The 26,960-nt window shown below is 39.3% G+C and overlaps 1 protein-coding gene across 2 annotated transcripts in view; it reads right to left on the reverse strand.

Annotated features, from left to right (window-relative positions):
- The window catches only part of kcnh4b (potassium voltage-gated channel, subfamily H (eag-related), member 4b), a 48,141-nt gene that overhangs the window by 10,878 nt on the left and 10,303 nt on the right, over positions 1-26,960 (reverse strand). For both annotated transcript variants that reach the window (XM_004080237.5, XM_011487937.4), the window contains exons 2-11: positions 25,190-25,423; positions 20,577-20,708; positions 20,084-20,217; positions 12,526-12,766; positions 10,376-10,533; positions 8,056-8,257; positions 7,122-7,316; positions 5,263-5,462; positions 4,786-5,035; positions 4,490-4,704 (exon numbers count right to left, since the gene is read on the reverse strand). In XM_004080237.5, coding sequence (XP_004080285.1) covers positions 4,490-4,704; positions 4,786-5,035; positions 5,263-5,462; positions 7,122-7,316; positions 8,056-8,257; positions 10,376-10,533; positions 12,526-12,766; positions 20,084-20,217; positions 20,577-20,708; positions 25,190-25,423 — 1,961 coding nt within the window. The remainder of the gene's footprint in view (positions 1-4,489; positions 4,705-4,785; positions 5,036-5,262; positions 5,463-7,121; positions 7,317-8,055; positions 8,258-10,375; positions 10,534-12,525; positions 12,767-20,083; positions 20,218-20,576; positions 20,709-25,189; positions 25,424-26,960) is intronic.

Consider the following 26,960-nt stretch of genomic DNA (forward strand, 5'->3'; position numbering starts at 1 on the left):
AAAAGAGAGAACTCATGTTTGTTCTTCTTTGGTTACTAATAAAGTTTAAAAGGAGTTTGTTATTTTATACTTTGTTCTGATTAACTTCAAAAATAATTGATTTAATATAAATAAAGATGCCTTAAACTTGAACTTCCATTCAAAACGATAAGTAACAAATAAGAGATGATTATTACTGCTAATTAACCATTGATTAACTATTTGGGCGGCTTTTGTGGGATGTTCCCTTGACAGATTGCTGTCACACTTTCTGTAACCGGTGAGCCCACTCACAGTTTGTATGTTTACCCAATCGAACCATCCAAAACACCTTGTGTTTTGGTTGAAACCCCACAACTGACAGCCTTTAGAAACTTGCTGATCCTCATAACTCCCCCCAGGGACCCCCTAACATGCCGTGCCTCATTAACCTCCTGTGGCGACGTGGCCATTAGAGTCACAGCAAATGTTCATTTGCTGTCTCATCCCTGTGGGGGGGCATCGGATGTCACGTTCGTTGATGACAGCACAGTCGCCCGTCATCTCGTGAAAATCATGAAAAGCGTCTCTCCCAGGTTTTGCATCAAACCAACGTGAACTTTCTGCAGCCGACAATTAGGTCATTCAGAAACCCAAACCCGAAAAGGACATCATAATGAGCCTCTTTAATGGCTTTTGTGGGCCAATTAAACATTCGTCCATCACCGAGGTCGCATGTGAGTTTCCCTCCACTGATGAAAGGTTATTTTAAATATGCATGCCTGCTGTGAGCTGTGAGAGACGTGCCATTAAACCCATCCTGATTTCAATTTCTTCATAATTGTAGCTCAATCTCAGACTCCTGGAAGCCAAAAAAATTGCAAACAAACAGATGTGACACAGAAGAAACGCACTTGAATTAAAAACGATTGATTAAATTAATTGGCAAAACAAACAAAGGCCTGTGGGATCCAAAAACAAAAAGCTGGAGGTAGCAAATGAACACAAACGAGTGAAAGAATTTGAGGAGTGTCGTTCTTTAGTCACACATCACAACACACAAATAATTAGTTTTGATTGAACAAAAAGCTTCACAATTACTCATTTTGGCTCTTTCTACAAAAATATTCATCTAAAAAATGCTGCAAAGAATAGTGAACAAGAGGAGGAAATACATGAAAAGTTCCAACATATCTTCTGAACATTACATTTGAGCCATTTTGAAGGTCAAAAAATAAACTAAAAACACGGAAATATCGGTATTTCTTTAACATGTAAGTCAGAGATGTGGTCTTCGTGTAACAGTGAAACACCAACTTGTGTTTTTTAGCTTACGGGGGGGTAAAGGCAGCTGTGAAGATGGAAAACTGTCACGTTGCAGAATGGATTAAACATTGTTCTTTAAATGAAAGCAAAAAAAACTCCCCTTATGAACTTGTTTTGAGATGATTGAAGACCCTCCCCGGTCATCTTGTTAACTATTTTGTTTCCAGTAATCTTTTAATGATGACATTTTTAATCAAAGTTTTAAAAAAAATGGTGTCATTTGCTAGGACATATGTTCTGCATAGTTCCAGTAGATCATTAGAAATTTGTCTCCAAGTTGTGGGGGGGACTGAGCAGGGAGCTTGTGGCCTGCCTGCCCAGTCTATACGTCATAACTACGCTCCTTTTCAAACAGTGTATCTTCTACGTCTGCTTCTGATTCACAACAATTTAATTTATTTTTTTTATCAGAAAGGCTCTTTTGATTTTAGTTTTATGTCGTGATATATCTCCTCGATCCTCAAAAATCCCACAAGTACATGTTGAAAACGTCTGAAACACAATTTTTCTTGGAGTGGGTTTTTTTTTTTTTTTTAACTTGTCCTGTCCAACAACTGGGCAGTCAGATGAGAGCTGAGGGCCTCTTGGGTTGGACATATTTTACTTTAACAAGAGGGGTTATTAATCTTCAGACAAACCAAAGGTATGCCTGAATAAACCCCTTTTGTAATTGAGGCCAACCTATATTAATTACAAACATGTCTTTGGTGTTGGACCGGACGGAAAAGGAAAGAGGGGAAGAAGAGAGAGGGACGTTAGAGAGAGGGGGGGTAGGGGGTGATAATAGGAGGGGAAGGGGGATAAGACCATGAAGCAGCATAAAGCAACAAGTTTACTGGTTGTTAATCATTATGGTAAGGTTCAAATGTAGTACAATAAGGGCGGAGCCTGTCCACACACACACTCAAATGTTATAAACACACATGTCGACATGTATACAAAACAGATAGTGTTCACACGCATACTTATGCCTTAAAACCAACTAGTGTGAAATATTTCAGTCATTCAGTAAAGCAAACTGTTAGTGCAAAGGTGAGCTAACACCTGTGCTCAGGTGAGTGTTTATGTTCTTCTAAAATGGATGGTGGAACGTGGAAAGAAGGAGGGAGAGTGCCCAGCCATCCCCACCCCAAGACCCCCACCGCAGCAGCAGCGGCAGCCGGAATCCCCCCAACGCCACACGGGAACCGGCAGGGAACAACCGTCGCCCGGGCGACCAAGCCCGCCGCCCAGGCCAGGGCCAGCAGGACCGCCGCAAGGCCCCCAGAGCCAGAGAGCAGGGAGGCACGGAGGGAAAGAGAGCGCCGCCCCAGCCCGACCAGGAGAGCAGCCCCCCCGCCGCGCCGGGAGAACCCAACGCAGGGCCCCACCGGAGAAGGACGCCCACAGCCCCAGACGAGCACCCCACCACCACCCAGGAGTTCCGGGCATCCCCCCGCCCCGACCCCAGGTACGAGCAAGGACCCCCCAAGGGAGACCCGCTCCGCACTCCAGGCAGCCATCCGCCCGGCCCACGGTTGGTCCAGGGAAGAGCGAGGCAGGGGCCCGCCGCCCCCGCCCAGGAGGGGGGAACCCCGGGGAAAAAAGAGGGCCCACAAGGGGTGTTGTAAATATGGCCCGACCAGGCTCGGCCACAGTTGGAAATTTGGCGGGGCCCAGCACTCAGGAGCAAGGACCAGAACCCACCCCCCAGGGACACGAACACCCCCGGCTCAGATGTAATGTGAACCCCCCCACCGCGCGGAGAGAGCACCGCCGGGCCCAGGAAGCCGGCACCCCGGGGACACGGCCGCCGTTGCAAAGGGGCCCGTACCCCCCACCAGGGAAGAGGCAGGGGACAGATGGTCCTAGGTCCCACCTTCCTTGCAAAATGTGTGTGCGTGTATGTGTGTTTGAGAGAGTGTGTGTGTGCATGTGTGTGTGTTTATGTTGGGATGTATATATTGAGGGGGGAGGGGTGTATGTACTAAGGGGGGTGCAGTTAAAATTGGCGGGTAGGGTTGTGGGTTTTTAATTGAGGCCCAAAACCAGAAGAAACAACTATTCCAAACATCAGTTTATGTAAGTTTACATTAAAATGTCATGAATATTATGTGAATGAGGGGGTCATGTGCAGATGAAAAAAAAAAGATTTATAATAGATAAAATCTTAATAAAATCCTCAAACTGTCACTTGTCACCTGAACAACAATAAGGTCTGGTCTTCAACCTATTTAAAGGGACTACATCATGCAAAATCAACTTTGAGCTTTTGAGTGTATTACAATGTTAATTCTTTATTACTAACAACCCCAAACATCAAAATGTCTTTTTGGATAACATAAACTATGAATTAAATATTTCTAATGTAGTTGCCAACGAATTAATATAACAATAAATTTGAGAATAGAGTTTAATAGTATATTCTTTGAAAAGTCTTTGCAAAACTTCTCAATAGAAAATTTCAGATTTTGTATCTACCCTTATTACTGTCATGTTGTTGTTTGCTCTTCTCTGCAACCTATTTGTTAAACAAGGGTTCAGAACAACAGCGGCTGCTGATGGGAGTCGGTTGTGTGGGTGTAATGTCATCCTGCTGTGCTTTGGGGGGGGTGAGACGCTGCCTGACAGTGGTACCCACTCATTGTAATTGGCCTTTGGTTGCTGTGACAGAACAAGTGTCAAGGAGAGTGATGAGAAGACCTAAGGGGGCACCAATGTCAAGGAGAGTGACAAAGGTGCCTTAAGGGGCAGCATGACTGTTGTTTATTATTTTCTGTGCACAATTCTACTGTCAGACTATAGTGTTGAGAAAATACAGAGTTTGCTTCAGTTTAAAAGCTTTTTGTCTATTTTTTCATGTTCTCTTTGCCAGTTTTGTACAAATTATGGCACAATGGACAAAAAAGATAAACAGGTCGGAATAAAGGCGTTTGCAACTCTGTATTAAACCATCATTTTAATAAATAAACCTATATCTTCACATTTTATGTTGCCAACCAAAACAGCTTTCAAACTTTTTACAAATCTCCAAAACTAACGTAGTTTTCACACAACGAGGCCCACTTAAAAGCATTCAGTTTTTTCCACTGGACTTAGGTTAATTTTGTATTTTTTTTCATTTGAGATAGCCAAAAGAATGTCGACACTGGAGCTAAATCTTAAATGTACAATTTCACATATGGCGTCTTTTCATCGTGGTTCTGTGTAGATGTGTGCTGGTTACCTCGCCCTGGCTGCCTTCACGCAGGTTGTAGGTGAGGTTGTTATGGATGTCTGAGGCAAACAGGCTGGCATACTCGGGGTACAGTTCCAGCACCTCTCTCAAACCGCGCACACTGATATACTGGAGATCGCAGTAGGTGAGCGCTTTCACGTCCGCATTGGTCTTGATCACCTGCTCACTCCCAGGCAAATCCGATCCAATTAAGTCTCCTTTTCCTAAAATCCCAAATAAGGAATCACTTGATGGCTTCACTTTATAACATACACATTTCACTGGTATTTCCCCTTGATACACACCTAATATAGCCAACACCATGTCATCTTTCAACACCTCTAGAGAGCCAGAGCAGACAAAGTAATTGGCATGCAGAGCGTCACCCTGCCGGATCAGGTACTCCCCCGGTACACAGAAAGAGGTTTTTATGTGAAGCGAGAGCGAGCGCAGGCAGCCACGACTGGCCCCCTTAAAGACGGGCAGCTGGAGGATGTCTTTGTTCAGATGCATTGCGATGTCGGCCCGCAGCTCATCAGGAAAGTTGTGCAGGAGCTGTTGTTTAAAGGATATGTAATCAAGTCAGACACACACTGATAATCATGTAACAAAATGCATCACCACTTCTTCTCAACTTCAGCGGGGTATCTCTTTATCTTTTGGCAAAACAACACATTAAAATGGATAAGTGATGGATCTCCCAACAGGTTGTTAAACCTTGAAGTCTCTTAAGGACAGAGAGCCTCACCTCCTAAAGCTATCACACTGAAGAGGACTCCTACCTCGTTAGCATCTATACCATTGTTGACAGACCATGTTGTCTGGAAGTACTCCAGCATGCGCTGCTTGAGCTGCTGAGGCAGGCGGTGCACTCGGATGAAGTCCTTCAGGTCCTTCATGCGTGTGTGGTAGAGAGACCGGCGGGAGTACATGCGCTGGATGATGGCGGTGACGTTACCGAAAACCACGGCGTGCATCAGAGCTGCAAGAGCCAAATACATGAAAAAACAGCAGAAAGGAATGAAAAAAGTACTGAAGTTTTTACAATCAGTTTATTAATTCTGGGTGCAAAGTTGGTCCTAATTAAAAAAGAAGATCTAGAAATGGTTGCTAATGGTGTTTTGTCCAGCAGACAAATTTCATTTTGTGGTTAATTTGTTTTGCATCCACACTGTAGTGAACCGCATTAGGGGGTTCACTAGTGTGTGAACTGGTACACTTGTTTTAAACGGACCACAGTTTAGATGAGTTTTATAGACACCAAACAAAGCAGACTGTATGAGGAAACAAATTGGCCTGAACCAAACAAAAACCAATGTGAAAGCAACATCAGGCTTTGGGAAATGAACTAGTGACTTGTTTACTGATTAAGCCTTAACCAGAACCAGAAGGGCACCGTGCAATAACAACAACCAAACGTCATAAATGCCTGCAACGTACATTAGCCTTACGAATACTCCATGATACACTTATTACACAGACACACAACAATTTTTCTATGGTCACAACGTACCTTGCTTTTTCAAGCTTTTCACAGTAAACTATACTCATTTCCAAAAGAACGATTTGTAATGACAGTTATTTTTGCAGCTCATTTTACTACTCGCAAGTAAGACGACTCGATCTTTGATGCATCGCCTTTCGCTCTTTGTAGGGTGTGCCCATTTCATAACGTCAACCTAGAGTCGGCCTGGGCAGTATGTCTGCGTTTCACCCACGAAAACAAACAACATCCGAACTTTTGCGAAGACGGACGTGCAAATGGTGCATTTAAAATAAATGCGTTTTAGCCGATTACCGCTGGCATCTGTGTTCCCCTTAAGATGTAGCGGCTTCTCTCTAAGACCCTTCATGAGCCCTTACAACCCAAAAACCAACAGTACCCGAGTACACCTGAGTCTTTCTGGGAAACCGATGACTAGTTATTGGTCACTGGCACAAAAATCCTACCAGGGAACAAATATAAAACTACTTGGTAGTTAATAGCCTTCTGGTCAACTTATATATATGGTTTTGTTCAGAAATGTACATTAATTAATGACTTGCACAAAATTGGTTACAGTAATTAATTAATTGAAATTAATTAATTGTTTGAAAAAAGAAGTAAAGGTCAAAGGATTGAAATAAAAAAAACTGTCCTCTTAAATTTGTTAGACAGTAAAAAATTGGCAAAAAGACAAAATAAATCAGATGTAACTTTAGTTCAGAATTAGAGCTAATTTGGCAATTTTTACTGGTTACAGATTCCTTTCTCTGTGGTAAAATATTTTTGTTGTGCTACAACTATAGTTCAGTTTCAGGTGGGACACCATTATTTTTTAATTAGTCCCTTTATATTAACTCATTTATTTCCAGGTAGATTTTAATCCCATAGAACCATGAGCTTTCAGCATCAATAAAATCCCATCTTTAATTGGTTTGTCACCTTGCACAGTACATAACATTTTTTTTTTACAAAAACATAAAGGTTTACCAAGTCTTTGTTGGGTTGTTGCACCCATCGTTTCCACCTTTGCTTAAATAATCTTTTTTTCTGAAAGATGGCAGCAAGCTGTGATTTAAAGGTCAGCTAAATTCCACCTAATCCCAGCTGAATTCCCTGCACCGGCATGCGAGGATGACAACCTGGTGTCAGACATACCGCCTATGAGCATCGTGCAGATGGAGAAGATCTTCTCTGCATCGGTGTTGGCACAGACGTTTCCGAACCCCACACTGGTCAGGCTGCTAAGGGTGAAGTATAGGGCGGCAATGTAGGAGCTGCGCACAGTCGGACCACCTGCTGTGCTGTTAATGTAGGGAGTCTCCAGTCGCTTCCCCAGCTCGTGGAGCCATCCTCCAAAACAAGAAACAGTGTTCAAACAATAAGGATCTTGTTAGCAGCATGTCAGCCAACACAGGGGTGGATGTTAGAGACAAAATCGTCCTTGGATGTGGTGTCTGACAAAGAACAATGTCTTTCTGGTTGTGTGTCAGAAAAAAAGGCTGTATGCAGAGTGAGGAAGGCGGTTTGTTGATGCAGGACATGCTACAACCATTTCCTGCTGTAAAACAGCCGTGTGTTAGGAGGAATGATCTAATCTCCTTTGAGATACAAAGAAGTATACACAAGCATGAGCTGTTAAAAACCCATGCTGACTGCATCTCATTGTGCAACATGATGTTCTGCTGTTGTCAACATCTGCAGTAGTATGTGAACATGCTTAAATGAGAAGCATCAAGAGGATAATCTCTGATTTTTCTTGGATGATAATCAAAAAAGAGGCGTGCTGTCATTTGATGAGCTTTTATTTTTTTTAAACAGAAGAAAAAAAAGAAAAGGCTGCTTGCTTCCAGCTCGTAATCTGGTTTTAGACAGTTCTCATTACGGCTGACGAGTACGTGGCTCACCACCGCTGAACACAGCCAGAGACCCAATAGGTGAGCCAGAACTATTTATAGCTGACAAAACAAACATCCGTTTGCTGCACTGGCAGAAAAACTCTACAAGTTGTATAAACTGTGAGCTTAAAAAGAAAAACACAAACGGTTAACCTCATGAAGACAGTTAACAACACCAGAATTGTCAGACTTACCTATTTCCCAGGTCTCATTGGTGTGGATTTCCTTGCGTCCAATCATGTACCAGACGCAGGCCATCCAGTGCGCCAGCAGGGCAAACACAGACATCAGTAAGGTCAGCACCATGGCGCTGTACTGAGAGTAACGGTCAAGCTTCTGCAGAAGACGAAGGAGGCGCAGCAGACGCACGGTCTTTAGCAAGTGAACCAATGAGGTCTAAACACAACCACAAAGAAAAGAAATTTGTCATTTTAATATATGAGTACATTTAATATGTTTGATATTTAACTGCACATGTATGTACGTACTAGGGATGCAATGATTCACTTTCCCCACTATTCAGTTTAATGGTGTAACATACAGTTGGGTTTTAAATCAAGAATTGTGGTATCCCTGGTATGTACACTGCTCATATGTTTTTGGGATTGTTTATTTCATGGATATACACTCGCAAGCTTCTAGCTTTGCTAACGTTCCACCTGGTCTCCTGGACACACAGTATGTCTACCTTTCTCCTCTGCATCATGTCAACCAAGTCTCTACTTTTACTTGTTAGTTCCAACACACAAAGTCCCTACTCTCAGTCCAACACTCAAGGTTTTTCTATGTTCTCTTTTCGTACGAACGCGCCTTCCTCCTCTCCTTCGACCAACATTAGTCCAATTTCCTCTGGCACCCTGCGACAAGAAGGATGCTGAGGCTAGAGCTGTCAGGCAAGATGTCTAGAGGAAGACCAAAAAGGAGGTTTATGGATGCATTGAACAAAGACATGAAGGTAGCTGGTGTTAGAGGAGAGGATACAGAAGACAGTGTTAGATGGAGGAAGCTGATTTGCTGTGGCGACCACTGAAGGGAAAAGCCGAAAGGAAAAGAACAATTTACTCTTACCCACCCCCTGCTGTGGAACAGTGCAATTTCCCCTTCTGAGGGATTAATACAGACATCTTGCCTCGTCTTATCTTAATTATCCATCGGTCCGAAGCATGTGTAAAAGTTGATTTCTTTGATTGGCATTGTGCCATTTTTTGCAACCACTTTTTAAAAATGGTTACTAGGTAAATACTATCGAAGCACACAAGTGGACTGAAATATTGCAAAAACTGGCCATGTTTTTATCAAAAACCTGTGTCAGATGAATGTACATTGTTTGGAAATATATATTTAATCCCAAAATGATACAATGGTAAATGCAAAGGAGACCTCATGTATGAAGATGTTCCTGTTCATGCGCGTTTCCATTTATTTAAAAGGGATTACTGGTATTGTTTTCTACTTTGACCTCAAGTATTTCTATAAGTGTTTTTTGGTTGTTGTTCTTTAGTTCAGTTTGGCATTCTGGGAGTATAAGTGGTTTAGTAGCATCACCAGAATTGGTTTAAACAAAAAAATCTGATTTGAACAATTTTCGTTAAAATTCAATGTGACTGGAGTTTAATGACAAACATTTTGTCTGCTCCAAGACATGACTTCTGTTTTGAAATACATAACTGTCCAACAATGTTGAATTTAACTTTTTTTTTTTATGGGCAAAATCTGAATGTTTATAGCTTTTTTAAAATATTGTTGTCTCTATCAATAATTATGTATTTGTTTGTAATTAAAAGATATTTAGTCACATAGTAACAAAGCAACATCAGGAAGGGACAAAACTTAGACAATTTTAAGTAATTTACTGGAAATGTTTTATTTGTAGAGTTTCCAGACCATCAATTTAAATAATATCAGCACATTTGCTAACAACGATCCCTCATCTAGAGTTGGATTGATCCTCTTTTTTTGTTTCAGCCTTATTTGCAATAAATAAAAAAGCAAATTAAGGTTTTACGTGCTAATCCTGAATAATGAATCAAGTTACATGATGCATAAAATACTGTCCAGCAATACTTTGATTTAAAAAACAACAACTTTGAAACATTTGAGTGTGTTGGTTAAAATGAATGTGCTACTGTATTCTAAGTCTTCCTTCTCTTACCTGAAAGCTTTAGTTTCTTTTGACATCTTCTACATTAAGCCTTTTCACTGTATTATTTAAATTATTTCCCTACATGTGTCTCTAAACTATAATGAAGAGGTTGTACTTTTCATGACAACCCACTTATCAGTTTTTCTAAAAAGGTATTCCAGCTTGTGTTGCTTTCAAAAAGGATTTTTAAAATTAATTTTTTTCTTTTTAAAATTCTTTTCTGTTTCACGATTGTGTGTTTGTTTTTAAAATTGCCACAAGTCCAGCTACAGCATCTTTTTCCAGTTGTAATCTACATTTTCTCTCTCATGTACAATGGAGTTGTTGCCATTGAGATGAATCATAGAGTCGTAAACAGTTGTCGTACTCACTACTGTGATGTTGAAGGCATATAACAGGTCAAAGGGAAGAGCTGCAACCAAGTCCACAAAGAACCAAGTCGTGACATAGTGGATGCAAATGGAACGGCCTTTGTACACCACCTGGCCCGACTGACTCACATAGGTGGTACGAAAGTTCAGGATGATGTCTGTAAATACAAGGAAAAGCAGCAAAAGTTTTCACATTGATTTTTCAAAGGAAGGAGCAAAACTAGCAAAAATGTAAAGTTTAGAAGAAATCATTCCTTTTTTGGTGGTTCACTTGAATGATGAATACTTAAATGGCGCTTTTATATCTTCCTTGAAGGCTCTTTTACGGTCACAGTCCCATTCACCCATGCACACACACACATTCACACACTTCTCTGCCTAACATTGCTGCCAACCTATAACCTACACTTACAGCTCTTTTAAACTACATTAAAATTCCACTTTAAATTTTTTTTAAATCAAAGGAACTAATTTCTTTGAAATACTTTGCAGTTGCAACAGCTACCCATTTGAGGTTACCCACCGCAAAACCTGAACAGTTTAAAAGGCACGGAAGAAAGTTATCAACTGCATATCAGAACTGGAGCGAGTACGTAAATGAGTAGTAAATGGTATTCTTTTGGCTACGTCAAAATTAAGTCAATTCCGTCACCATTTTTTTGCAATAAGGTTGCACCAATGTTAGAGCAAGACGAAGAAAAGAATTGGTCCGAATCGGTCAGTCATTGTTTCTACGACAACCATTGCTGCCAATCAGGAGTGAGCTTGTTGGAGGAAGTCCACACCCCTACCACTTGAAAGTGGGTCACACAAAATCTGTCAATGTCTTTGAACGTTCAATGTAGGACCACCTACTTTTATTGGTGCATCTGATTGGACTGTGTGTCTTACAGAAAAAATATTGTAAAAAAAAAATTAGAAAATGTTTTAAAAAAAAAGGTAGCAGAACAAGTATGGTTATTCTGACAAATAGAATGACAGTAGTAGCCGTTTTTTTCTCTATGGACGTTTGTGGGACTTTGGCGTCTTGGAGCTTGTGAGCACTTCCTGTTTGGAATGACGGGGGGAGGAGTCAGTTAGTCCAGTTCTTATTCAGTCAGTAAAGAAAACCAACAAGTTGCACTAATCCTTTGTGGCAGTCACCTGCACCTTTTTTCCAACCAATCTGAGATCTGTGCTCCTTTAAATTTCTGCAGTAAACATTTCTACTTTTTTTTTCCCTTTTGTTCTTTGGTCCCTTTGCATTGACGCTGGAGTGAATCACACCAAAGTTCACTTACAGGTGAACAAAGAGCCTTTTTTTAGGCGGATTAGAGCTCGCGTTCCAAAGTCAACTAGTGTGAAAGAATCAGAACACTGGGAAAGAAAAGCAGCTTTTGCGTCTAAAACATGTAGAATCGTTTAACAGATGGAAAATGTTGTCGTTTTCAGGCGTCCTTATGGATCGGGAAGAGAATCTGACAGGATCATCTGACCCAGCTGTCAGACTGCAGTGAGCACAAACAAGCAACACATCTTTAGGTCTGACACAGTAACACCTCGTCTGTTATTCCAGCTGTCTATTAAAGCAAATTTCCAGTTAAGCATTCACATGAGTGTAAACTGAATTTGAGATGGTGCACAACAAAAGGGGATTTTTAAAATAAAATAGGATATTTTCTAAAGGAATTGTTGATGACTTTCTTACATGTGCTTTTTCTTCTCTCATCCGCATTTTTCTTTTACAAACTTATCTCTATCGTACAACAGCTGTTCCAGTGTTTTTGTTTTGTTCCTGTCACCTCTGATCCAAACTAGTTTGGGCGCTGACACAGATTTCATCCTGTTCCTCTATTAGGAGGTAGTTTCCCCCTTTCACTACCACACAGGTTTTACCTGGTTTGATGTTTTAATTTCCTTCTTTGTAAAACCTTGAATAAACTTCATTTGTGCGATGGTGCTTCACAAACTGAACTGTGGTTTGGTGCTGACACATATAACAGTGGTCCCCAATCTTGATCAGGCTACACACCAGTTTACCAGTACTAACTGCCCCACAGACCAATACTGGTCCACCACCTGGGGATTGAGGACCAGTGTTTTACAGTATATTGAATTATTATAGTTGGGAGTAATACTTCATCTCAATTAAAAATGTTTAGACCACCCACCGATGATAAAAAGCATCTCCACTGCTATGTCACTGACGATGGTGGAGCGTGCAGCCGTGACAGAGTCATCGTGCGGCGTGAAGCTGACATTGTAGGGGACGGTGACAGCAACGTAGAAGGTAGCCAGCAGGATCAGCCAATCCCACAGGGCCTTGGAGACGCTGTAGTGGAGCAGAATGAAGCGAGACTTCTGCACCGCCGCCACTTTGTACTCCGGTATGGATGGCTTGTCGACCATGTTCTATCAGAGAGTGTGAAACAGGAACGACAAAGCGGTTGCTGAGTCGAGTAGTAACAGCCTCCAGAATTTTAAGCTCATGATGATAATTGTATGAGAACACTAGACATATGCATAAATGAATATGCTGATAAGCAGATGGTCATGAGACGGGGACGTAAATGGTAGTCAGATGGAGGCTGCAGTGCCAATATTTTTCCGAAACAGACAATGTAATTGTCAGCATCCTTTTGAATGAGTCACTATATGGTAGCAACTCATAACAAGCACTTATGAAGATGTTTCGAGTATTCTCTTCATGACAGACACTTAAAGAAACCATTTTATTAAACCAACATTTGTGCTTGATCATTTCAGAAGGTTATTAACATAGTAACAAATCATTGTACTCGAATACAAGTAGAATTACTTTAAAATAAATTCATTTAAAAATGTAGTCAACCAAGTAATGACGAAAGGAATAATGAAAGAGTTAAACTGCAACTGGTAAAAAGAACTATAAAATCTTGAGTAATCGTTTAAATGCGTTAATTATACATGTTTATAAAAAAAAAAGGTTCTTTAAAGTCATTTTTCATGTTCATTCAGTTTGTAGCTGTTAAAAATGTTTGGTACCTTGAGAATTACGCAGTTTACTTATATTTTGCATAGTTTATATGCAATTATCATATAAATTGTATGCCATTTTGAATGATTTTGCGAGATGCATACACAAAATTGTGGCTTTCCACAATGGTAACATTATGCAATTGATGCACAGATCACTACTGAATTGCATAAACAGCATTTAAACATAAACAAGTATAAACAGCGCGATAATCACACACAGTTCATGTTCTATGCTGATTTACGTTTTCTTTGCATGGTTTAGTAGTACTTCATCTGTGGTATTAATGTGGTTCATTTGTGATACAACTGTGAAAATCTACTTTAAAGACCAAAATTGTTCTCACTTTTTCCATGTATATTTACGTATGACCAATTTTAATCAATGCACTATGCGCAAAATGTACGTAGCGACTGCATGACAGGGTCTACGTTATGTTTTCTTAAAGTGTAAGACTTAAACTAACATTATTTTGCCTTTTAAAAAGCTTTCTTGATAAGATTATTTTTCTTGCGAGATGGAAAATACAACAAAATTATTTGAAGCAAGGTATGTTAAGAACCAAATAAACCAAAAACTTCAAAATAATATTTTTAATTCACTAATTTTTTGTACAATTTATGTCTCTTTCAGGAGTTTATAAATAAATTAAATAAAAATATACGTCTGTCCTTTTTGCCAACAATAGGACTTTAATTTGTGTAGATTAAACAAGGTAAACAAGAGTAACAATAAGACAAACCAAGGCTGAGGTAAATGTCTGAATTAGTAGTTCTTCGTCACTTAAATATATAAAAAGTTCTGTGCAGTAAAAGTACTCTTAAGACTACAATTTAACTAAAGGTTCTTAAAAGAAAATAAATGTAACTTGTTGCCACCTTTTGATTTCAAAAAATGGCTTTTCTGGAGCACAATAAGCCACTTTTAGTATATTTTTAATGTATTTCATAATGTTTTTAGGTGAGAAAATAAAAATGTCATGAAGCAAAAAGTTCACCAACAGACATGGTGTGAAAATGTGGTGAGAAACTAGAGGTAAGACGGTTCACGTGTGCCGCATTTATCTACAGCTCTGCAACACGTGAAAAGACAAAGAGACGTATACATCATGCAGTTTCACTGCCGTGTCGTTGCTTTTGTGAAAAAGACAAGACAGCAAACCATCTCCACTGAGAGATGAAGCAGCTTGAGGTCAAAGGTCTGAACGCTTTGGCTCCCTCACAATAACTGATTCAGTCTCAGGCTGACAGCATCGATTCTGGCAGAACAGCCATAAACGGCATCTTAGATTGTTTTTGTGCAACTGAGATGAGAAGTGTGCACGTTCTGAAAAAAGGGAATCTGAAATGATTTCAAATGAGCAATTGTGGTAATAATATAAACATTAAAGAATGACGAAGTGTTAAATTTTCGAAGAATGGAAATACATATGCTGTTCTCATTTTCAGTAAAATATATAACATAATTTCCGGACTATAAGCCGCTACAAAAGTAGCTTATTCAGTGACGCGGCTAATTTATAAATTTCATTGGCGGCGGCCGCCGTGTACGTATTTTCTGACACAGCGAATGGTTTGAATTCTCTAACACCAAACACAAGTCAATTGTTTTTCAACACACCTCTAAGCAGCTAAACAGCATGGACCTGACTTCAGGTCTTAGACACTTCAGTCATGGTTCAACAAAACGAAACACGCATGCCCAGCCGCATCCCAGAATCCTTTGGTGCCATTAGACCCAACGTGCACGTGATCGCCGCTACAATATGATGAAGCTTTCAAGTTAAAAGCAATCGTTAAAAGCAGCGTGAAAAAACCCACCATCACCAACGGGTTTGGAAAAGCCGGTCAGCTGCGTGACGGAGACAACAGCGCATGGAGTGAATTTACCTCTGAGTCATAGTGACTCGGCTGGCTGCACGTAAATATGTGGGAATAATATCAGCCTTTATTTTGTCGGGACACGACTGGAAACACAAATTGACGTGATCGTTTTAACGGTTATTAAGGACTGAGCGGAGTTTTGCATTGAAACGCGAGGCGAGCCTCCGTGTGAGCTGGATACTGCGTGTCGTTTGAGCTGCGGGGCCGATGGCAGTCTGAAGGCTCCCACACGTAACAACGCATCCGCCCCTCATACACAAAACGTACAGTATTAAGTCCGATTGCTCTGCACAGACACGATTTGCTCCGTTCACGGCGCAATGGGGACGAAGCGCTCCTCCTTGAAGCCGCCCTGGCCAGAGCTGTCGGAGTAGATAGGAAGGGGAGACAAGGAGCGCGCGGGAGCGCAGAGGCGTCGAGCCATTCTGCAGGCTGCAGCCAGGGCTTACTCGAGGCGTCCGCGGAGCAACAGTGTTTGTTGTGGAAGGAAACTTCTGACCCACGCGCCGCGAGGAGGCGCGCGTATCGCGCTGAGGCGCGCGCTTTTCAGTCGTCGCTGCTTTATTTTACCGGTGTGTTTTTTAACCAGCCCTGTTACTCCCATAACGCTGCCGAGACACAAGCGGAAGGAGAGCTGTTCCCGTTCACCCCTCCATGCACTGCTGATACTTGCTCATTCTTAAACACTTACAACAGAATGGCGAGCCGGGCGTTGGCCCCGTCTTTAGCCCTTAAGACTCATGGGAAATGGGGGATCGCGGATGTAAATTTCCTCATCATAACTGAGGGATGTAATGTTGATTATATGGTTACTGTTAGTAATTTTATGTATGATACCTAGATTGTCAATAAGTAAATAAAATAAATAAATAAAAAACCATAACTGAGGAACTTGTGAACAGAATAGAGGTGCATACTGTTTGGCAGATGTAGATATACTCAAATTCATGAGCTTGAGGCATAACTGACTCCACCCACTGTGTGCTAATAAATCACACTTGCTCTGTGAGTCAGGACGTGATTCGTCAGGATGACAATATTGCCTAATTCATGCGGCTTGTACTCCAAAGCGGCTTGTGTATGTATAAAATTAGTTAAACACGTGAAAATAGGAGGGTGCGGCTAGTAATCGGGTGCATTTTGTAGTCCGGAATTTACGGTTTATATTTTTACTGACATGTAAAAAAAATGAAATGTTTCTATTGTAAAAAAAATTAGAACTGCAATACACGCAATTTTTTCGCGGTATGAATGCCCCCATGTCATCAGACATCATGTGTAAGCAGTCAGTCTGTGTCAGCGTTTCTATGTCAACCATTTCCACAAATCAGGAGTGAGCTTCTTGGAAGTCCATACCCCTGTCACATGAAAGTGGGAAATCTGTCAATCTAAAGCTTTGAACGTTTGGTGTGGGACCACCACCTACTTGCACTGAGGTCTCTGATTGGCCAGTTTATAATTTGAAGAACTTGTAAAAATAAAAATCAGGATTAATAAGAACAAGTTAAATAAAGGTATCAGAGCAACAATGATTATTCTGACCAAAAGAATGACTAAACAGCTGTTTATTTCTCAATACCGGTACTTCCTGTTTGGAATGGCAGGGGGAGGAGACACTCAGTCCAGTTCTCTTCTACAAACAATGGTGGGGTGTACTTGATCCGTACCACACTCATACAGTTTTCTCCATACCACCACTTAATGGACACGATTGACTCTGTTAACGCAGATACATTATAAACAGTTAATTTGGCTGCAAATGTGGCTGCAGTCGCGGGGGGGGGGGTCCTCCTCAGAGTAAAATGCTCTAAAGTTCTCTTTCCCTCTCATATTGTCCAAATATCCTGTAAAAATAAAAACAATAAACCACATAGAAGAATGGCTCCAAGCTGTGTGTTATTTTTTTTAATGATTTTGCGTTTCGCTGAGATTTTCATTGTCTGTAATGGCAATAATGCAAGAATGTACAGTGTTGCATTTAAGAGCCATTCTTCTTATTTGATGGGACTGTAATTCAGTCAGGGGAGGGTCTCTGTTGTTGAGGAAAGCAGAAATGTGTGTGAACACTGAGGATTCGCCATTGTTTATATGGTTATTATAAAGGAGGCAAAACTGTCGGAGAAGACTTCAGGAACTGCTGCTACTTGATCTGTATGGGATCAAATTCCTAAACTGTTGGGGACAAAAGAAAAATTTGTGGGATATGTGCCTCTGTTTGTATTATGTGTACATTCTCTAAAATATTTTAGAACATTGTAACTGTTACCATGAATTTCTGCGCTTCTATGGTTATATCTTGGAAATTTACCATTCGTTACTAACAATTTTTAACCACTATTTATCAGATGCGTACATCATAATATATATATAGCATATTGTTAATTTCTCAGACAAAAGCAGTGAACTGAGCTAAACTCTGACAGCACTGTTCGGATTTCTGCTGGTGGACTTTTTTTTAAAGAAACTGTGAATTATAGATTCTTGCTTTTCTCTCTTTTGTCGCCTGTGAGGAAGATCCTGACACCAACCACCTTTAAAAAAAAATCCCAGCTCTGTGCAAATTTAACGATCAACAGTTCTGGAGACAAAGGTGAAGTAGGAGGATAATTAAGGCTGTGTCTGGGTGAAGCCACTGAGGCATGTGCACGGTTGGATGAAAGTGTAAAATAATGTGAGCTTGTTGAAGAAAACGGGTTGAAAAACCAGGTGATGAATGCGTTGAATCTTTGTGTTTCTGCTTTACTGGGATGTGAACTGATAAACCCCAACAGCATATGAAAATTGACTGAAAACTAAAAAAGCAAATTCATTATTCCATAATCTGTCGAATGACCAACCTTGGTCATTCGACAGATTATTGACCCTTTTTTGTTTTATTTCACAGCATTACCTTATTATAATTAAAATAAATGCATAATCAATTATTGCAGATGGTTAAATTGACTGATTTCTTAAAATATTACTTCATTTGCTCCAAAAATTGATCCATGATTTTTCCTAATGAAACATAATTTGCACATATTTTTTAACTTTTGATACTTGATCAATTTTTGCTATGAAAATTTTTAAAACAGTGTTATGTCTATTTTACTAATATAGCATTATTTTTTTGATCATGTACATAATTTTTATAATTACCAAATCTGCACATATTTTAGATAACTGATCTGCATTTGCCATGTTGATTTCTAAAATAGTTATTTTTTACATTATAATTTAAGTAATTCATCTTTGTCATGTGCTTTATTGAAACCTAAGGATTCTTCTGATAAAAGTTAGGAACCGGATAATGATAAATCATGTAATAAAATGGTACAGTAGAACAGGGGTGAGATTATATAAATTCTCTTCCTTCCACTCCCTTTGCAAGTTTGATAGGTCATTGTATGAATGTTTAACTGATGATTGTAATGTTTTTGTGTTTTATTCTTATTTGATTTCTTGAAATAAACCATTTCATATAAAAAAATCATTATTTCAGCAATTGGTTAAATACTTTGATCATATTTTGACCTATTTTCAAAGCATTCCCAGAGGTCTTTTCCTCCTGATTGTGCAGTTTTTACCCAAAATCAAAAAACTTGTGTAGCTCTTTTTAAACATTTTTTCTTCTGCTCCTGATTCACCAAAATTTGAGTGAAGAAATACACAGAAATACAATTTGAAGCTTAATTTTCTTCATGTGTGTCCTCCATCATTCAAAAAATGCCACAAAAACATGTTAAAAACACCAAAACCACATATTATATTAGATGTGTTAACAGAAACCCCTAATTGATCTAAAGTTTGGTCAATGATAAATGTTCTAAAGACCAATAAATTTAGCATCTTCTAATGCTATTTTATTTTTGTTTTTTTAGTTAAACTTTCTTTAAACAGACTGTTTTTTGTGAGATTCTGTGCCTTTTTAGTTTTGTTTTCTTAACACTTTCAGTCAATCAATAGATTTGTTCTTTGTCACTGCCAAGTCCCTTCTGGTTTTCCTGCTTTTGTTAGTTCACAGTCTTGATTTTGTTCTCCATATTCTGTCTGAGTTTGTTTAATAGCTGAAGTTTTCATCTGTGTTAGGATGCTAAGCTAAAGTCATGGCAGTTCCTGAATGGATGCTTCTATCTGGCCTGCAACTGGAGCCTTTATTTACAAGGAAACAAGAAATCTTACGTCAGGTTTTCACGATTTACTGCTATATTACATGGTAGAGGTTCCTTAGTTTCCTCATCTCATTTTTTCTTTTAATATTTTGAATAATTTGAATCAACTTCATTCCCATCAGCTTTAAGCATTTAGGCAGGCATTATACCTAGAAAAGACACTGGTGAGTAAGTTTAGAAAGGTCCTAGAATAAATTGAATAATAACAGGATTACTGTTTATGAGAATCCTCTGTTCAGAAGAAACATCTGCTAAACCACACTGAGAAAGACAGGTAAGGGACATCACTTTAAGAAAGTTTTTCAAATTTGCACTTGACTTCCTGCTCTCCCAGGAGGATTACAGGAAGCGACAGCTCGAAAAGTGACAAACAGGAAAACTGGAGGTGTAGAGAAATAACAGTAACTGTATGGGGTCCTTGTATTTTGAGATCCTGACTCTCTGTTTCCGACTATTCCCGCTCAATAACTGCATCGTTGGCTGTTGTCAAAACCTGAAACAGGACTTTCTGTGTGGACAATTTCTATAATTGTCAATTATCAAATTGACAATTATTTGATAATAATCAAATATTCAAACTCAGGATGAAGTGTCTCATTTCCTCCTGAATGCAGGTTGTCAGTAAAAATATTAATGACTGGAAATAAAGGACAGGAATGGATGATAAAGTTGAACTCACTCCACCAAGGTTGACATCTCCTTTGCCCCCTCTGGAGAAATGACTAGTTAGTTGGTACAACATGGTGCGTCCTCGCTTCCTCGCCTTACTGAAGTGAGAGTGGCTCCTCCTCCTTTGCCTCCTGTCCTCTGCAGCTGTTCCACAGAGACATCAGTCATTATTGATGCAATATTACCGAAGACAGAGTCACATTAAATAGGTTTGTAAAACTCACAGTTTTCCTCTTTTATTTAACCCTCTGCAAAACTTTATTTTCACCTTTGATCATCAATTTCTGCTTTATGAACTTCTTTTTGTTTAAAATACATTTCTATTCCATTTGAAAATCAGTCACAATAAGCAGAAAATCAATGTTGTCTTTGCTGCCTGAGCCACAGCTGCTCAAATCAAACTCCACATTTTAAAACACTATCTGAGAGTAAACATCATCTGCTGGACAAATATATGCACCATTGATGTTTTCTTCAATGCAAAACTTCCTTTGGCTGCCTACCTTCACTTTTATTTGTTTGGTGTCCTTTTCCATATGTTTCAGTGATGTCCTTGAAGGAGAAGAGGAAGAGGACCATCTCCCCCTTCTCGTTCTTTATAGGTACAATATCCAGCAGACACCAGAAAGGCACACCTAGAAGAAATACAGACGTGCAATAATACTGATGAAGATATTTCTTTCAGCTCATTCTAACTATAAACCCAGAGAGACACAAGACAAATGTCTACAAAGCATCAAAACAAATCAGAAATTGTCACAATCTGTGGGATCTTCTTGATCTCTCCTGCATTATTTGCCATTCCATTTTTGCTGTGAATGATTATTTTTGGATAATTTTGTTGCTGCTTTCATGAGCCTGCTTCCTCCCTCTGTAAAATGCCTTTACCCTAACGTTGTGTCCCAGGTCAGCTGATCAGCTTTTCCTTGAGGTACCAAGGTCTGAGAGGTAGTATCGGGGTGAACGAGCCTCCAAAGCTTTGGAATGATTTGCCGCTAAATATCAGACAAGCCTCTTCCCTTCAAAACTCGACTCATTTTTATATCCAGGCATTTGGTCACACTTGAGGCTTTGCTCTATTATTGAGTTTTATGTCTTTTTACCTTCAATTTTTTAGTGTGTTTTATTCACTTTAAATTACATTTATTTTTGAAAGTTTTCATTATTTTTAGCTTTATTGTGCAGCTTTTTGTTTCAACTTTAATTGTACAGTAAATAAAGATGATGATGATTATAGCCAGCAATGAAAATGTGTCCTCTGTAGAGAACATACATAAACTTAAATATCTCCCAACCACTGCATGATACAGAATTAACACATTTTGTTATCTAGAGAGGACATATAGAGCTTTTCAATGATACCAAATGAGAATTGTAGTTTTCAATGGATTTTTAAAAAATTGGACAAAATTTTGTTCTGGTAGTCAGGAGGAAATATTCTGTTGCAGGAGGTCTGAATCCAAACAAGGTGACACCTTTCAGGTCTTCAGTGTTTGCATCACCATGGTCAAACAACATTCAGACTCTTTCCCTTTGTTTGGTGTAGAAGTGTATTCAAAATCCCAAACACAACCTTGTAAGCTGTTGTTTTGTTGAGGAAATAGCGATGTTTTTCTTTTACATATGTTGAAATTCTTCCCATTTGTATTCTGTAGCAGTGAAATGTTAAGTGTGTGCAATTACAGGTAGAATCTGCCCTCATGGGTGCCAAGTTAACTGTGAGAGTGGAACCAAAATGAAGACGGAATGACAGCGGAACAAACATGGAATGAGTTCAGAGAGAACACAAAGCACAATCAGAATATAGGCAGACTGAATAGAGAGCAAAGGTAGACTTTGGCCCCACCTTTGCTGCATTACAGCTGTTAAAAAAGGGTCTTGTTAGTTTGCTGGTGTGGTCAAAATTATTTGACAACACCACAAAAATAAGCACTTCTTATTCTGATACTTTAAGCCTTTTATGGGTCCATGAATCAGTTGCATTCCTCTGAGGGGCTTCTTTGTGTAGGCATAGTGGGCTTTGATTTCCAGACACTAGGTCTTATCTGAACCATTGATGTGTATTAAAAAAAAGAAAAACCTTTCTTAAAAAGCATCTAGAAAAGGATAAAATTCTGAAGGATTGTGCACAAGTTAAAGGGAAGTCACAGGATTCAAACGTTTGAGACGGGGAGGCAGCAGTTTACAGGAAGCCAGACTCCTCATTAGTGGATGTGCCAAAATGACACTCTGCCATGAAACAGATGTTTTATGTCTCCTATAGTGTCCCCGGTGTGTGCTGTGGAGAAAGACGGAGGAGCGCGGAGAAAACTGTGACTGAAGGCTGCTTTTGAGCTGCAAAGACAGTGGGGTGTTCTGCATTCATGTAGAAATGGGTTGCATCATCTCAGCCTCGCAACAAAATAGAGGTGGATGAGAAACATACGGAGCCACAAAGCAAAACGTCTCACTGCAATGACTCAAGTATTACAGCTCGTTTGATGCTCCATTTCCCCTATATACTGTTAAACTCATTATTCTGTGAGAAACTGGCACACAATGGTAAAGATAACTGCATTTCAAAGAGAAACTATGAGTTATTATTAACCAATCACAACTAAGATTACTTAAAAATACATCAAATGTACAGTGGATTTTTGAACATATTCTGGGGAACCAAATTGTTCTTAAATTTGTTTTATTAGACTTCTTTAATGTAGATGATACTCACCAGCCACTTTATTACCTTGCTAGTACCAGGTTGGACCCCCTTTTGCTTAATAACTGGCTTGATCCTTTATGGCAAAGACTCAATAAGGTCCTGGAAACATTCCTCAGAGAGTTTGCTCCATATTGACATGATAGCATCACGCAGTTGCTGCAGATTTGTTGGTGATGTCATTCCCCCGATCCACCACATCCCAAAGGGGATCAATTGGGTTGAGATCTGGTGACTGTTGAGGCCATTTGAGTCCAGTGAACTCTTTGTCATGTTTAAGAAACCCGTCTGAGATAATTCCAGCTTAATAACATTGGGGCCTTATCCTGCTGGAAGTAGCCATCAGAAGATGGTACACTGTGGTCACAAAGGGATGGACATGGTCAGCAGCAATACTCAGGTAGCCTGTGGCATTGGAACCATTCTCAGTTGGTACTAAGGAGCCAAAAGTGTGCCAAGAAAATATTCCCACACCACCACCAGCCTGAACAATTGATACAGGGCAGGAGGGATCCATGCTTTCATGTTGTTGACACCAAATTCTGACCTTGCCATCTGAATGTTGCAGCAGAAATGGAGACTCATCAGACCAGACAACATTTTTTCATCCTTTTGATCAGTTTTGGTGAGTCTGTGTGATTTGTAGCCTCAGTTTCGTGTTCTTAGCAGACAGGAGTGACACCCTGTGTGGTCTTCTGCTGCTGTAGCCCATCTGCCTCCAGGTTGGATGTGTTGTGCGTTCAGAGATGCTCTTCTGCAGACCTCGGTTGGAACCAGTAGTTCTTAGAGTTCCTGTAGCCTTACTTTCAGCTGGAACCAGTCTGACCATTCTCCTCTGACCTCTGGCATCAACAAGGCATTTCTGCCCACAGAACTGCTGCTCACTGGATATTCTCTCTTTTTTTCAGACCATTTTCTGTAAACCCCAGAGATGGTTGTGGGTGAAAATCCCAGTAGAACAGTAGTTTCTGAAATACTCAGACCAGCCCGTCTGGTACCAACAACCATCAAAGTTACTTCAATCACCTTTCTTACCTGTTCTGATGCTCAGTTTAAACTGCAGTAGATCATCTTGACCATGTCTACATGCCTAAATAAAGTGAGTTACTGACATGCGATTGGCTGATTAGAAATTTCTGGAAAAATCCAGTCTAGTTCTGTGATAAACAGTTGTATATGCAACAAAATTACTTGTGAAATTTCTGTGCTTTTCAATAATAACATTTTTCAGTTGTATTAGAAAAAGTCAAAGGGATTAGGAACGTTGTTTGACTTTTTCCCCCACATTTTGTTGTCATTACACTTATGGAAATCTATAGAATTGGTTGGAAAAGCCCAGGAACAGGAAAGATTCAAAAGGAAGGAAGTGGAGATACATTCAATGGAAATCAGATTGAATGCAATGGAAGATGTGTTTAAAACACCCTTGCTGCAGGAAGGAGAGCTCTTGCAGGCCTTTCCTCCATCAGGTATTGGACTCTACAACATGTCATAGACAATACAGTTCATTTGTTCTTTATTGAAGGTGAATATGTTTAAAAAATGCATTTTAAATCAATTTCTGGGCATTTTTTGATTATGGAGAGTGTCTATTATTTACACGCATAATGAGACCATTTTAAAAAAAGTAGAAGAAATGTTCTTTGTGTTGTTTGACCAAGAATCATCATCAGTCATTGGTTTCTTACCTTTTGAATATACTTTACAATATTTCTGAGGATCTGTTAAAGCTCAGTGAAAGCAATATGCCTTTACTGCTACTTCCTGTACTTTGAAAAACATGTAGAAGAACTCTGGATGCACTGAGTACCTGGCAGAGATTTGGCAGTCAATCAGCATCATTAGTGGTTCACACACTCAGAAGCCTTGGGCTTGGGTCTCTGTTAAATAAAGATAATCCTGTGTGCCAGTCAAAAAGGCTTAAGCACTGCAGTGTTTTTTTTCCACCACACATGACAACATACTTTCATCTTAAGACTTCCATAGGGATTAACATGATTTAGATTAGAGAAGCCAGAACATTATAGACCGCACTTTTGCCTCCATAAAAAATGGTTTAGCTGTGGAATAGGTTACAAAAGAAGCTGAAACTCAAATTTTAGGGCACAATAACGTACCGTTTAAACAGAAATTATTGCCAGTTGTTACTATCACTTTATGTGATAGTTTTTTTTTCCATTGATGAGCATGAATAAAGTGTTAACTCTTTGAGCCCTATCATTTAACCAAACAGGCAGCTCTCATCTAAAAATATAATGTTCTCTTCATAGTGGAGGGATAAAAAAGAATTCGAAAAGACTTGTTTATATTCACAGCTTGATAAAAACAGAAAAATACTGCTAATTAAACTCTAAAATGTTTTTTAAAGCCTGAACCTCTTAAAAAAAAGGGGTGTAGCTACTTCTGCTGAATCCTCACCATCTTTCTTGTAGAAGTGAACTTCCGTCTTATATTCCTCCCGACCTTCCAGAGCCTTTTCCATCTGCTGGGCCACGTGCTCACTGGTGTCAGCGCCGTACAGAAAATGGCAGGTGCAGTTCTTCTGCATCACCTCTGTTCTGGTGAAGCCTGTCAGGTCACAAAAGCCGTCGGAGCAGTAAACGATGGGGTATCCTCTGTGGCCCTGGGCATTACCTAACAGGAAATTACTATCTGTGAAAGAAGCAGAAGAGGTCATGTTAGAAGAGTTCAATTTTTAATCAAAAAAGCTCATCTTGTGGTTGATTATTTTTTAGATTATTGTTGTTAAATAATCTACAAGAATAATCAAACTTTAACAGATCCACTCTAAATCCGAACTGATATGTAATTAGCAGCTCAAACATGTCATAACATCCATCAGTTCATCCATTTTCTGAACCTTCTGAAACCTTATCGGGGTCACAGGGGTTGCTGGAGCCCATCTCAGCTAATATGTCATACTTAAATAAAATAGAAATCTAATTCTAATGGACCCATAAAGGCCCTTGGTCAAAGAAGTTGGAATGTAAGATGGCAAAAAAGCTTTTAATTTGAAAATATCTTTCTCCAACAGTTTTCAGCATCTCAGCAGTCTTGTTTTCAGCACCTTGGACAGTTCTCTGGACTTTTTCTGCTGAGCAGCTGCAATAATTATAGTTTTAAATCTGCTCCAAGCATTAGGACTTTATGTGGCAGAAGGTGGCTAAAAAGTGTTTTTTTTGTGAGAAGTAGAAGGTCAAAAGCTAAAGAAATGTGTTGATGAAGCATATGGAAACACTTCTATTGTGTTCTAATTTTTCATCACATTAAAAAAGACCATACCTTACAAATTCAGAGGAACATTTAAGAAGAGGTAAAAAAAAAAAACTTGAAGTAAATATAATTTTTGATGCATAGGAAAGAACAATTTAGTATTTTTGTTGGAAAAATATGGTCAATTTACCTGAAAGTGATATGTAGATCTGTATGTGTGTATATGTGATATGTACAGCAGCTAAAACTGTTTAATATTTTTTAAATACTCACTGCATTGTGTTCTTGAGATTTTATGTAAGGTATATTTATAATTATTACACTTGTTTTAACAATTATAAACATACTTTTTCAAATGTAATTCCTTGATTCTAATGATTGATGCACCTTTTAGTCGTTTTAGACTAATTAGTTGTAATTGTTCTTGTTTTTAATGACCAAATACTGCACTTTTATTTCTAAGATGCAAATTATTTAGATGTTTTTTCTTTTTTTTAAATGACCCAATAATGCATTGTTTATTAGTTGCAACTGATCTAGAAGTAAATTATTTTTCTTTTTTTAATTATATACTGAGCTAAGAGTACTTTAAATGTTGTTGTACACGGTGCAATGACAAATAAAAGTAGCCATTCATTTGTTGCGTTATTATGACTTCATATTTGGCTTTATTAGAGGACTGCAGGCCACTACTTCATTTCTGTAACTCTACAGAAAAAACAACTGCTTAAGTGAAAGCATCATAATGTAAATTTTCTAAGTGCTGAGCAGAGAAGCAACAGAGAAATAACGATTGCTCTGTAATTTTCTCATTCCACAGAGCGACCCAAAGACAAAGAGTTATGAGCAGCTGCTGCTGCACTTCCCACAATGCAGCTCTTTAATTGGCCAATGTGAGCCCATAGCAGTCCATCGGGATGTCTTTTCTGTGCGGTGACAACCTTTCGTGAGTGTGCAGCGAGCAGCAACTAAACTG

Source organism: Oryzias latipes, chromosome 19 (assembly GCF_053564925.1).
Source record: "Oryzias latipes strain Hd-rR chromosome 19, Olatipes_Hd-rR_3.1".
Taxonomy (NCBI): domain Eukaryota; kingdom Metazoa; phylum Chordata; class Actinopteri; order Beloniformes; family Adrianichthyidae; genus Oryzias; species Oryzias latipes.